General features: G+C 33.7%; 1 protein-coding gene across 8 annotated transcripts in view; it reads right to left on the reverse strand.

Annotated features, from left to right (window-relative positions):
- Positions 1-1,462: 1,462 nt before the first annotated feature.
- LOC134257342 (multiple C2 and transmembrane domain-containing protein 1-like) overlaps positions 1,463-14,739 on the reverse strand; it is a 53,023-nt gene continuing 39,746 nt past the window's right edge. For 4 of the 8 annotated variants that reach the window (XM_062739995.1, XM_062740013.1, XM_062739971.1 and 1 more), the window contains 14 exons: positions 14,305-14,432; positions 13,648-13,834; positions 12,843-12,897; positions 12,291-12,432; positions 11,918-12,020; positions 11,518-11,619; positions 11,199-11,273; positions 10,382-10,501; positions 10,004-10,132; positions 9,556-9,603; positions 6,335-6,441; positions 5,763-5,872; positions 4,763-4,860; positions 1,464-1,718 (listed from right to left, as the gene is read on the reverse strand). In XM_062739995.1, coding sequence (XP_062595979.1) covers positions 1,659-1,718; positions 4,763-4,860; positions 5,763-5,872; positions 6,335-6,441; positions 9,556-9,603; positions 10,004-10,132; positions 10,382-10,501; positions 11,199-11,273; positions 11,518-11,619; positions 11,918-12,020; positions 12,291-12,432; positions 12,843-12,897; positions 13,648-13,834; positions 14,305-14,432 — 1,464 coding nt within the window. In that variant the 3' untranslated portion in view covers positions 1,464-1,658. Of the gene's footprint in view, positions 1,719-4,762; positions 4,861-5,762; positions 5,873-6,330; positions 6,442-8,125; positions 8,508-9,555; positions 9,604-10,003; positions 10,133-10,381; positions 10,502-11,198; positions 11,274-11,517; positions 11,620-11,917; positions 12,021-12,290; positions 12,433-12,842; positions 12,898-13,647; positions 13,835-14,304; positions 14,433-14,739 lie in introns of those variants that run through there. The other 4 variants (XM_062739990.1, XM_062739985.1, XM_062740008.1 and 1 more) reach the window with 3 other exon arrangements.

The following is a 14,739-nucleotide window of genomic DNA, read 5'->3' on the forward strand; positions in this document are numbered from 1 at the left end:
AGAAGATTTTCAAAGAAATAATGCATTTTCACTACCTACTTATTTAGCCCCGCCCTAGCACTAGAACCCCTGACCCCAGGGCCATGAATTTCACAATTTTGGTAGAGGACTCATTGCTGATTACAATCATGCAAACAGTTTGACTGCTTGATGTCCAGGAGTTAAGAAGAAGATTTTTAAAGATTGCATTAATTTTAGTGGTTTTGGCCCCACCCCTCAGGCCCCAGGGGGGCAGGGATCATGAAATTCACAATTTTTGTTCCCCTTCAGCCATAGATGCTTTAGGCCAAATTTGGTTGAAATTGGTTCTGTGGTTGCAGAGAAGAAGCTGAAAATGTTCAAATGTTAACGCACAACGCACGACGCACGACGACGGACGAAAACGGATAGCAATAGGTCACCTGAGTTTACTCAGGTGACCTAAAAATGTACAACTAAAGACTACTGAGTATTAAAATAAAATATGTACATTGTACTTTTCTTCATCTTGAGCATATAAACATAAGAGCTGATGCACAACAGAATACTTATTTTTTTGTTGTAGAAATGAACACATCATCTAGTCAAGATCATATCATTAGGGGGAACATCAGTTTAACCTTTATGGTTTACAGTGTATTGGCCAAGGCACAATGATTTAAGATACTTAACCTATTCTATTATTTTTTAAAAAAAAAATCTAATGCTACATGGAAGACATGAAAGTTAGAACTCTTCTCTAATCCTAAAATCTATAGAACACTTGTGTAATAATCATGATCTTTGGAGCTCTTAATTCAGCAATCACAATATTAAGAACTCTTTGATAACCATGATCTTAAGATGATTTTTTTTTTGAAACTATACATTTCCCCTCTAAAAACTTTAAATGCAAGTCTTATGCTGCAGTTATATAAATTTAGATTTATTCCTCAATATGGTTTGCTCTATGACAGAAGAATGATGCTATCCATGAGAGGGTATTCTAAAGGTTTGAAATTAAATAAATTATCATATGTTCTGTCTGTAATATCAAGTTTAATACCCATAAAAATTAAAATTTTGATTGATTTTTTTTTTTCCACATTTGAACACATCTTTCTTTGAACTTAATAACTTTCTATTTGATACCAATAAAATTTTTAGACTTTGATTTTGAAAACACCTTAGTAGCTTCTTTGAACTTGTAACTTGCATAGGTAGCACCTTCTGCATTTGAAAGTAGTAGTCTATGTCAGTTAACAGTCATGCTTCAAATTTCTTACAAATATTTCTGTAGCAATTCACTAGTTTCTTAAATTTCATATTTAATACATGTTTATATGTGTTGCACATAAATTCCCATTCTAATATATCATATCCCATATCTCAAAAAAGTTTTGAAATTTAATTTATGTAAAATATTCACAGTCACACACACATGTATACATAATGAAATCCTCAATAAAAAACAGATCTTTCTTCCATAATAAACTATAACCAAAAACGAATTACCCTGAAAAAATATGAAATGTCACAATAAATTTGAAAATAGTTTTAGCTCTTCGATTAGAGCATTTGTAGCTACTGATATTTTGGATCCTTCATTGAATTTTGGAGCAATGCTACACCTGACGTCACCGAGAAACATTTCCAGATAAAACACAACCTTGAGATAATTAATTAATCCTAATTGATGTTTAAGCTCTTTTCTTTTTGCCAAGGTTTGGGACATCAGGAGCAAACTCTCTATACTGACTCTGTAAAACAAATAATCATCTCAGGTTAAACAAAATTCTTATTGAAAACTAATATTTTTTAAATTGAGGTATGTATAAAAACGGACTTTGAAATTCAAGTATTTTAAAAGATGTTGAGCTAAGAAAACTTTTAGAGTGATGTGTCCTTCATAAAAGAGTTACTTTAACAAATTTACTGTAAACCAACTTTCATTTGCAAGGGAGAAATATTTCATTGCTAGATTTTTAGCTCACCTGAGCCGAAGGCTCAAGTGAGCTTTTCTGATCACATTTTGTCTGTCGTCCGTCCGTCCGTCTGTCTGTCCGTCTGTAAACTTTTCACATTTTCGACTTCTTCTCAAGAACCACTGGGCCAATTTTGACCAAACTTGGTACAAAGCATCCTTGGGTGAAGGGGAATTTAAATTGTTAAAATAAAGGGCCAAGTCCCCTCACAAGGGGAGATAATCAAGAAAAGACAAAAATAGGGTGGGGTCATTAAACAAGAGGCCCATGGGCCACATCGCTCACCTGAGAAGCTTTGACCATTCTGTTCTTTACCAGATTTCCCCCTTGTAATACATTATGTATCCCCACCTTACCCCACTGATCATAATTAAGACATTTTGAAATCAACTACCCCAGGATCCTTCCATGTGCAAATAAGTTTCAGCTTTTCTGGCCCAGTGGTTCTTGAGAAGAAGATTTTCAAAGATTTTTCCTATATATTTTTATGTAAAACTTTGATCCCCCCATTGTGGCTCCACCCTTCCCCTGGGGGTCATGATTTGAACAATTTAAAATCTACATTACCCAAGAATGCTTCCACATAAGTTTCAACTTTTCTGGCCCGGTGGTTCTTGAGAAGAAGATTTTCGAAGATTTTTCCAATATATTTCTATGTAAAACTTTGATTACCAATTGTGGCCCCACCCTTCCCCCGGGGGTCATGATTTCACTTAGAATCTACACTATACCAGGATGCTTCCACCTAAGTTTCAGCTTTTCTGGCCCAGTGGTTCTTGAGAAGAAGATTTTCAAAGATTTTTCCTATATATTTCTATGTAAAACTTTGATTCCCCATTGTGGCCTCGCTCTTTCCCCGGGGGTCATGATTTGAACAATTAAGAATCTACACTACCCAAGAATGCTTCCACATAAGTTTCAACTTTTCTGGCCCAGTGGTTCTTGAGAAGAAGATTTTCAAAGATTTTTCCTATATATTTCTATGTAAAACTTTGATTCCCCATTGTGGCCCCACCCTTCCCCCGGGGGTCATGATTTTTAAAATTTAGAATCTACACTATCCCAGGATGCTTCCACATAAGTTTCAGCTTTTCTGCCCAAGTAGTTCTTGAGAAGAAGATTTTCAAAGATTTTTCCTATATATTTCTATGTAAAAATTTGATTCCCCATTGTGGCCCCACCCTTCCCCCGGGGGTCATGATTTGAACAATTTACAATCTACACTACCCTAGGATACTTCCACATAAGTTTCAGCTTTTCTGGCCCAGTAGACCTTGAGAAGAAGATTTTCAAAGATTTTTCCTATATATTTCTATGTAAAACTTTGATTTCCCATTGTGGCCCCGCCCTTCCCCTGGGGGTCATGATTTGAACAATTTAATATCTACACTACCCTAGGATGCTTTCACATAAGTTTCAGCTTTTCTGGCCCAGTGGTTCTTGAGAAGAAGATTTTTTAATGACCCCACCCTATTTTTGTCTTTTCTTGATTATCTCCCCTTGCGAGGGGATATGTCCCTTCATTTTAACAATTTCAATTCCCCTTCACCCAAGGATGCTTTGTACCAAGTTTGGTCAAAATTGGCCCAGTGGTTCTTGAGAAGAAGTCGAAAATGTGAAAAGTTTACAGACGGATAGACGGACAGCTAGACGGATGGACGACGGACAAAATGTGATCAGAAAAGCTCACTTGAGCCTTCGGCTCAGGTGAGCTAAAAATCTTCTTCTCAAGAACCACTGGGCCAGAAGAGCTGAAACTTATGTGAAAGCATCCTGGGGTAGTGTAGATTTTAAATTGTAAAAATCATGACACCCCGGGGAAGGGCGGGGCCACAATGGGGAATCAACGTTTTACATAGAAATATATAGGAAAAATCTTTGAAAATCTTCTTCTCAAGAACTACTGGGCCAGAAAAGCTGAAACTTACGTGGAAGCATCCTAGGGTAGTGTAGATTCTGAATTGTTTAAATCATGACCCCCAGGGGAAGGGCGGGGCCACAATGGGGAATCAAAGTTTTACATAGAAATATATAGGAAAAGTCTTTGAAAATCTTCTTCTCAAGAACCACTGGGCCAGAAAAGCTGAAACTTATGTGGAAGCATCCTGGTATAGTGTAGATTCTAAATTGTTCAAATCATGACCCCCGGGGGAAGGGCGGGGCCACAATGGGGAACCAAAGTTTTACATAGAAATATATAGGAAAAATCTTTGAAAATCTTCTTCTCAAGAACCAATGGGCCAGAAAAGCTGAAACTTATGTGCACATGGAAGGATCCTGGGGTAGTGTAGATTTCAAAATGTCTAAATTATGATCAGTGGGGTAGGGTGGGATGCATTATGTATTACAAGGGGGGAATCTGGTAAAGAACAGAATGGTCAAAGCTTCTCAGGTGAGCGATGTGGCCCATGGGCCTCTTGTTTGTTCTTCTTTTACTTGCAAATGTTTCTCACTGCAATTTCATGATTCACAAATGTATTTAAGAATGTTACCAAAGTCACAAAATTAGATGTTGTGGATGGATTAAATCCAATCTGAAGAATTCCAAATAAAAGATGTTTCAAATAATAGTAGGCTTACAGTGTAACTCAAATGCCAGATATGTTTTTTTTCTTTTTTTTTTTTTTTAATGTTTTTGGACCTTTTGACTTGCAAAAAGTTCTCATAGCAAACCACTTCTTTAATTGTATACATGTACTGTACTTTGAAAATTAATAGTTGCAACTGAATTTTATAATAAATGAACAAATTAAGACCTTTAGTGCACAAAACAATGTATTTGGTTTACAATATGTTCTGTAGGAGATGATAGGACCTACCACTTCACTATCTGAAGGCACTCGGGACAGGAAGTCCAGCAGTTCATTGTTTGGTATTGCATTAGGGGCCCTCAACTTCTTCGTAAATTTGTTGATGCCTGAAACAATGATGAAGACATCAGAGAGACTGATATAGTAATCAAACAGTACAGCAATGCATTTTGACAATTTTAAAAGATCTTTACTTTCGATTATTATTACTCACAATAGATTAAAACCTTTACTCATATAATATATATATATATATATATATATATATATATATACAATGGATTTTTAGCATGGTAGGAACTAACCACGCCAACTTTAATGGGTGAGTGATTATTTCATTTGATTCTTTCTCCTGCAATTTTTTTTCAATTGGAGGTTCAAACCAAAAGTGTCATCAGAATGGCTCTGTACATACCCCATAATAAGATGAGCACACGGATTGGAATGTAGTAGAGAACTCAATACTTACCCCATAATAAGATGAGCACACGGATTGGAATGTAGTAGAGAACTTTATACCTACCCCATAATAAGATGAGCACGTGGATTGGAATGTAGTAGAGAACTCTATACTTACCCCATAATAAGATGAGCACGTGGATTGGAATGTAGTAGATAACTCCATACTTACCCCATAATAAGAAGAGCATGCGGATTGGAATTTAGTAGATAACTCTATACTTACCCCATAATAAGATGAGCACACGGATTGGAATGTAGTAGATAACTCTATACTTACCCCATAATAAGATGAGCACGCGGATTGGAATGTAGTAGATAACTCTATACTTACCCCATAATAAGATGAGCACGCGGATTGGAATGTAGTAGAGAACTTTATACCTACCCCATAATAAGATGAGCACACGGATTGGAATGTAGTAGATACCTCCATACTTACCCCATAATAAGATGAGCACGTGGATTGGAATGTAGTAGATAACTCTATACTTACCCCATAATAAGATGAGCACGTGGATTGGAATGTAGTAGATAACTCTATACTTACCCCATAATAAGATGAGCACGCGGATTGGAATGTAGTATAGAACCACGACAAGAACAGACAACACAATCACAGCTAGAATGGATAACCAAGGCACCGTCCAGTTAAAGGTACTGAAAAAATAAATAACTAAATATTACTACATGTACATCTATAAAATAACAAGAATAGACAACATAATAACAGCACCAAGGCACCGTCCAGTTAAAACTACTGAAAAGTTAAATATCACATTACCGCACTACTAAAATTGCAAGCTTCTTTTTACAGGGTTATTTTCATACATGTACTTGCAAACAATTTTGTCGAATTTTAAATTTGTCCGCACACAATTGTGTTAAAAATTTATAATGGTGCTTATTAACAAGGAATTAAAATTCGCAATTTGCCAGTTTGAAATCAATCTGTGCCGATTAATTTTCACAACTGGGGGAGCATTTCTCTACAAATACTAAGCAAAAAGATTGGTTCTCGGCGACTAATATTGGCTTGTTAAAGTAGGTTGCGGAACTCGCGTATATTTCTGACATGCCAATTATAGTTTAGAGGATGCACAGTAACAATCGATGTCTTACTTTTTGATCCTCTCCCCGAGTGAAGCCACCATGTCCATCCCCTGCTGAACTTGTAAACAAACTTCTTGGGCTGCTTGTAACTTTTCTCGAACACTCTTTTTCTCATCCTAAAATATCAAAAATCTGTGTTAAATCCAAACAAAAAGATTTATTTGTCTTCTGATGCCAATTTTACTGAACACCATGGCACTTTTTTGTAATTTTTAATTTTTTTAAGACATAAGAAGTCCAAATTTACAGTTTCTCTCAAAGTTAAGAATGTAGTAATTTTTTTTTTCAAAGCAAGTTTTGATACATGTATATATATATGCAGTGAAAAAGAACGTTATTGGGGTGAAAAAAATACTAGGGTGTAGGGAAAATTATATACCAAGGTGGAAAAGGAAGAAACCACAAAGAAAGGTCTTAAGACTAGTAGATTATATGAACTTTTTGTGTACATGACATAATACTTCTCATGTCTTCAAGTGCAACAAGTTATTTTTAGGGTGCACATATTACCAAAATAAAGGAGAAATGGGAAAAAAATGCAGCAATTAATGTACAAATGGTATTGTTCAATACTCAATGACTGAAGTTTACCATGACATGCTTGTGAACTGGTGAAACAATAATTTCAACCCAGTGCAATTTACAGGTAGCTAGCATCTGGCTTCAAGTCTGCGGTATTCAAAAACTATGCTACAAGTGCTGGAGGGAGCTTTTTACAGGACAGACCCCCCCAAAAAATGAAACAATTATTTTTGAAATATTTTAAAAAATTAAATAAGGTGATGTTCAAAAAAATATCAAGCATAGGTAAATATATATATATATATATGATATCCGGATGCTTCAGTATCTGGACGACTTTTCCTCGGAACAGAATATTTTAATGTTATTTGTTCTTGCTTAACTGGTAATTCAGATATCCGTACGTTTCACATATCCCGACAAATTGACTAGGACCAAAGCGTCTGGATAAATGAGGCTCCACTGTATATGACAGATGTTGATTCAGATTTCCATGCAATCTACATCACAAAAAAATACATGGAGCTCAATTATTTTGTTATTAAGATTAAATCAAAAATTTCTGCAGTGGACAACTGTAGAAATGACCTGTTACACAGTATTTATAAAATGTTTGGCAGTTTACTAGCAAGCAGATTCTATTTTCTACATTGTTATAAATCATTCTGTTTAGAAAGATATCAAAGCTTTTTTCCTGGGAACATTCATGCACTAAAGCTCTAAGATTTTCTACTTTGTGTATATTAAAAAAAAATCCCCCTTCTCTCCCCCCCCCCCCCCAAAAAAAAAATCAAACAATGTAATCGAAAAGCAGTAATCCTTTTCCTTGGAGAAATATTTCAGGGACCTGATGCTGTTTGTAAGAGATTCTCTTCACCTAGACTGTGAAACAGCTTTTTATTTATGTAGTAAGTACCACACTTAACACAGTTGAAATTTTGTATCTTGAATTTCATGAATATCTCAATTACATTCTTAGTAAGAGTATTTTACCCTCACTTTCTCAAATCCTTGGATATCACATTTTTGTTCTTTGTCCCGTTGAGGTTTTACTGTATTTCAAGGACTAGCTTGAGCATAGATTATGTAACTAGCATGTACATATAGGTCACCAGTCACCAGTTTTGTTCTTCATTAATATTTCAAGTTTTGCAGTTGCAATGTAAATTTTTTTTCCAGACTATAATGATCTAACCCAAGCTTTTTTCAATACTGTTGCAGATATCCTAGTTTTAAAGTCATATACCTAGTTCTATAAAGCCCAATTTTTAACTGCAAATTGTTTGAGCTAAATAGCCCCTATGTTCTTGAAAATATTCCTGGGTGTGATGGATTCGAAACAAGAATGGGGCTTCACATATCAAGGTCCAATTACTTTGACAGAAAGTTGCAAAAAATTAAAAATTAGGTTTAGACTAACAAATTCTATATGACTGATATTCTTTTAAAGGAAGATTTTAATAGTGAACCATCAGGTTGTCAAAAATGCAAATCAAAGCTGATGATACTAATGGGGAATTATATATCATGCAAAACTGTGGAATGTTCATCAAAACTGGTGAAACAACATGGTGAATGGTGTCCTGTGTATTCATAGGGATAAATCAATTGAATTTACCTTTATCACTCTAATAATATTTCTAAATGTTTTCCGGTGTTTCTAAATCAATAAATCATTCACTTCATTATTTCAGTATACATATTCCTCCTACAAGGCATTGTCTTAATACATGTAGGATAATTAATGCAGGATAAAAAGACATTCAAAGGTATCAAAACTACCCTATTTCTGCTTTAAGTTCGTGGTTAAAAAAAATGTGCAAAGCTATTGTCAACAAAAGAGGATTAATTGTCACTGAAGAAATAAAAAAAAAAAATTAAATAATTATACAGTGTAGTGGATTGTAATGCATCTAAGTATCTCAAAACCAAATGGATTTTAGAAAATTTAGACTTCAAAAGAACTTGATGTTGAATACCAACCTATATACCCCTAAAATCTAATTTTGTTATGGCAATTTTTTCCCTTTAAAATCAATCAAAGTTAGTAAAATTACAGGAATTATAGTCAAAGATCAGATATCTAACAGTGGCAAGTTAAAGGTTCTGACGGGGAAACAGGACTAAAGTCAGGGTGCAGGTAGTAAATCGGAGAAAAAAAATACAAAAAAAATGTGTACAGTATTTTGTGAGAGAAACAGATTCAGGATTATTTTATATTGAAAAATAAAATTGTTAAAAAAAAATTGTAAAGTACATAAAAATCATACCTTTTTTTGCTTTGCATAAAATATGATTATGATTAAAACATCCATCACAATATACATGCAGTATTACACCTACATCAATCAAACATGCTTACATGCATAATTGTTAAGACTGTATTTTAATCACATTCATTTGCCATTTGAGCTTACATTTGAGCTCCAACAAGAAATTTTAGTACAGAACCTACACCAAGATTTTCATGACAATTTAGAGAAATGGAAATCTGATTTGTATTTTGTTTTGCTCAGCAAGGGATGATTTCTCCTCCATGGCACATGATCCCACCTCTGAAGTTTAAGAGGTTCATGTTTTTGATGCTTCTGATTTGTATTTTTTTGGTAAATTGAGCTTGAATACTGTTCGTTATCTCCATACATTTCACTGTAATAAATATTTTAATATCCCAATACTATAACAATATCTTTTAATTTTGTAATTACCTTAGAAGCCTCATCTTCATCATCATCGTCCTCTTCATCTACATTTACCTGTTAATTAGATTATATTTACCTGTTAATTAGGTCATGTCCATTAAAGAACTCATAAAATTTTATTTGATACAGTATACAACTATTATTTGCATACAAGAAATACAGTCTATCTGTCAGAGAGTTTTGCAACTTCTTTTGCCTCAAATTTTAATACCCTGAACCATTAATTCAATTTCGTGTTTAATTAAATAGAATGTTTTCTTAGACACAGAAATTAATAGCCTTGGATGGATTTCAAACAAAAAAAAATTTTAAAAAATCACACATATATGTTGTCGAGAAAAATACTTGGTTTACAGCTTTGAGAAAAATATCACACAGAGTGTCAAATTAAAATTATCAACAATAATCGACTTCCTTTCTGCATTGAATAAATTAACAATCACACACAACTTACCACTTCCTCTTTGTTCTCCACAGAGAAGGCCTCTTTAGCGGATTTGATGAGATAATTCTTTAGGAAGAGTATGAGTAACGTCACAGGTAACATGTAGGGCTCGAAAAACCAGGTAATGATAAGGAATACCTGTTGTCAAATAAACAGTAAGTAAAAATATATGTCATCATACATGTACTAATATTACAGCTATTATTTATGTTAAATATTTTTATTTTTTTCCTGATTGAATTTTTACTGGTACTTGAAATACAGTGAACTGGCTATAATATGCTTGTATGCTCTTTATAAAACAGTGCAGATAGATTTACTTCTACACATATCGACCTGAAGTGTAGTAAAAGTAATGTTTAATGTGGTCTCTGTATAAATACTAACTGTGAAGGCAGTAATGCTCCGGGCCTTGGATTCCCATTCGAAACAGCTCTGCAGGAATCTACCGACCTCCATGATAGATGAAATGATTTGCGAAACTCTGTTGATATTCCTTTTCATCAGCTGTAAATATGGAAAAACAAAACCAGGTCAAATTTCAGATACTCTAATTCTAGGACCCAAAGGAATGAGGATAAGGCCAAAATAAAATTATAGTTTGTTTGGAATTGCCTCCCGCCTCATTGAAATGCCCCCTCCTGAAAAAATTTTATTGACCAAAAGTAGGAAGATTTTTTTTTAATTAAATCAATTTTTTTTGCCCATTACATGTATCACATGCACCATACAAAACACTGAAATAAAGAGTCAGATCTATGTAAAATTAGGTTTTCAATTAAAAAAAAAATAATTTCCCTCCCTCCCTCCTGTGTCTGAGACCCTTCAGGCGGCAATTCCAAACAAACAATTTTTTAATGATGGCCTAAATTTCAGATGCCATTCCATGGGTCCACATATTGTCAATACTTGATGATGTATGGGGTGATTTCATTTAAATATCTTTATATATCATAGAGATATCAACTCTCCAATGGGAATATTATTGCCTGACAGTGGATTATAAGGCTGCCTCTTGTCACAAAAAATGAGCAATGATATGAATCAGGAACTGCCACAAAAATATTTCATTTTGTGGCGTTTCTTTTTTTTCACATCTAATTTAATCATAAATCAATCGTTTCATTCAATATTTGTGTCAGTGCAATGCAGTAAACAATGCTGAACAAAAATTCAAACACTCATGAGATCTGGATTAACGTACCGCAATTTTGAACTTCGGCTCTGGTTGCATGTATTTCTCTTCCCTGGGATTGACTGTTCGGACAGCAGCTTTCACCTTGAAAACCGAAAAAGAAAATCAATATTTTCCCAAAGATTATACAAGAAAATCCAATACCTAAAGAAGTAAATCAGAGATAATGCATAAAATCATGCAAATGTCATTACTAGATTACGGGAAACCAACACAGCTCGTTAGATAATTCATTTCTTCCAGATTGCACGCAAAATTAACATGCTATTGGTTGTATCTTAATAATATCTGTTATTTCGGAAAGAACTTTACAGATTCTAGAAATTACCGGATTGTAGATGAAATCCATCTCTAATAAAATGGCTCCTTTTGATCTGCCCAGTAATTTCTTGTCCTTCAAGGCATACCATCGTCTTATACCTCTCTTCATCTGTAAAAATAATGATTTGTTAGATAAATAAACACATATATAATTTTATACAGTCATTCAGGATATTGGTTTTTGAGAAACCAAAATTCGACTGTACATATATGTACAGTATCATAATTTTTTTTTTTTTTTTTTAATATCAAATTTTAAAATAATTCAGCAGCTTCATTAGCATTCTGTCATTGACAGGAAATAGTCAAAGTTCAGAGTTATTGAAAACTGTACTATTTTTAATGCTACATGTTAAAAAAAAAAAATCATTAAGATTCTTCCAAAGAAAATGGACAACAATCTGTACCTGAAGAATAGGCACGGCGATTTTGCCGAGAAATTCCGCTTTCTTGTCTCTGTCCTCATCATACACTGTAACCTCCAACACGGAATGGATGTCCTTCACATTACTGAAAGAAAAAATACAGAACTATTTCGATTGGTCTACAATGTGTTACACAATAAAAAATAACCTCCCTGAAATATGAGTATTAATTGCAGAAAAAAAAACATTTACCACAAATCGTATTTCAGTGAGACCTCGAAATCAAAATTATCCCATTAAACTATGGAGCACTTTGCAAAAATCTGATTAAAAATTTGATTATAAGGAACACTACTCACTATTGTACAGATTTAAGGCTTATATAATGATTCTAAATCTTTTCATCAGCTCTTACAATGTGAAGACCTTGTTCCACTCTGGGTTGAGGGTCTTGTATTCTGTCTGGGTCTGAAGACGAGCATTGACCAGCTCTAGGACACAGAATGGGTCACTCTTACCCCCGATATCAGCTGCCATTAGACCCTGAGCCTTGATCACTGAAACCAAAAACACAAATATCATTAAGTTTTCTGAAACATTTTCTGACAATTATTTGTTTAGCATATATCACAATATTCATGTTTTTTCAAGAGGTACCCTGTAAACCAGTTAATTAAACATGTTTTACGGATGAATTAGGTTTAAAAACACGATTGTATTAATATATTTTTTTCAGTGAAACTGTCACTCTAGACAAATTTTCATAGAAACCAAAATCAATTTGGTTAATACATTTTCATATAAAAAATAAACACTAGAAAAGGAGAATATCCAATTTAATTAATGGATAGATTTTCTGTCTGCAAATATTGAATGCATTATAGATATCAAGAATAATAACCAATCCATCGACTGGCTTCACTTATAGCAAGACAACAGGACAGAGGTGATATTTTCTGATATTTACCTTTCACTTGTAGCCACCCAATATCCTTCAGGTTCTTAGAGGAGTTGAAGATTCCCTGAAACAACAGTGATACAATGTTAATCACAGAATCAACACAAAAGCAGAGTAATGATTGAATTTTATTGGCATAAAGAGTGAAGTAAGTCAAGTTGCAAATTACTGGTTTGGATAAAGGAAATTTCCAAAAATTTATAAAGCATAATTTTTCTGTTAATGGAAAACAAATTTGTTCTCCAACCTTTTTTTGGGGAGGGGGGTGTTACATCAATATCATTTCAATTATCATTTCAAAAAATACTTATGTTTTACAGAACATTTCCTGACAGTTTAACAAACACTTGAGGTTTTCATGCAAACCAAAAACAAAAAAAAAATCTATTTATCAATAAAAACAATTTTGTTAGAAGCAATCAATAAAACATTGCTTTCTTGCCAAACTCATGATATCATTATATACCAAATATGTTTGTAGTCTTTTAAAAATTATTGGCATTCAAATATTGGACAACTACTACTTTAAGACTATTAGATCTAGCGCTGGCTTAAAACTCTAGCATCCAGGTCAATTAAAATCTTCTTATTTTTTTTTTTAGAACTCTGACTATAACTTCCTGTAACAGTCAAAGATTTATTGAAATCACTTTTTTTAAAATTTCAGATGCAATTCTTCCGTTTCATTTGCTGAATAGTGTTATTTTCTTAAACAGAAAAATCAATCACTATTAAGTTTCTTGCTTCTGCATGGTTTGATATGATTGCAGAGTGTGCAGTAAAGGGAAATTATATGCATTATTACGTCACTCACATAACTCCGGTACAAATCGTCCCTCTCTTTCGTGTTGGTCGTGTAATTGACGAGATCGGTGATCGTTTCCGCACCCTGTGTCCCGCTGATGGTCAATAAAAGTTTGATCGTGCCCGCTCCATCTTCCAGCTCCTTAACGATTGTGTGCGTCTTTTCTTTCTCTATTTCAGACAGATCAATTGTTGCTCTGAAGAAGAAGAAAAGAGAAGGCGTCATTTATAATTAGGAGATAGAATCCTGATAAATTAGACAGGATGGCTTTTCTTGTCACTACAAAGAATCCATTAAACAGTCTTCATTTCCATTATTTGGTCTAGACAAAATAGTAGTCATTATTTCAGAAAGTTTAATTAAACACAACAATACATCACTATTTTTCACGCTAACTCCTAAAAAATTTTATCAGCAAAAGAGTTAAAGAATTTTTTCTTAAATGAATTTACAAAACAGAAAGCAACTCTTCTGAATGAAAAGGATTCATTTAGATTGTGGTGCTGTTGATCAAATCACATATGTCATATAAAACTCTTTTTTTAACAGGTGAACCATCCCCACCTTTCTAATTTATTATTTCATTGATTTAGTCTCTAGAATTAATTAACAGAAAAATTGCCCAGGTGCAGAAACGTTTGAATCAGGAGAGAAATAAATACAAACCTGCCCATAAAATCATCAGATCGTAGGTCGTGATCGTACACACTGATCTCCAAAGTCTTACTCTGGTCGTCGAAGATTCGCAGACTGAACTGTTCTAACCACCTCGGGTTCAGGGTCTTTAATTTGTGCTAAAATGAGAAATAATTCATATTGAATCTAAATAGAAACAAAACTGATCAAGTAAAGAAAAAGTAATTTCATTTTAAATTACATGAATAACAAAGTGAAGTAATTTTATTTCATAAAGGAAATTTAGACTTCTGATCGTTTAAAGGGTGAACAAATTTTGAAATATTGCACTAGCTGGGATGCTTAAAAGAATTTTATAGATCCTTGAAATTAAGCCAAATTTTCTGATCATAAAATCATCCAAAAAATTCATTTTATTGTCAAATACCATTCCTTTTTTTACATTATTGGTGAACGTTAAAGTGC

The sequence above is a fragment of the Saccostrea cucullata genome, unplaced genomic scaffold, assembly GCF_032062105.1.
Source record: "Saccostrea cucullata isolate Sc308-1 unplaced genomic scaffold, CSIRO_AGI_Scuc_v1 ctg4190, whole genome shotgun sequence".
NCBI lineage: Eukaryota > Metazoa > Mollusca > Bivalvia > Ostreida > Ostreidae > Saccostrea > Saccostrea cuccullata.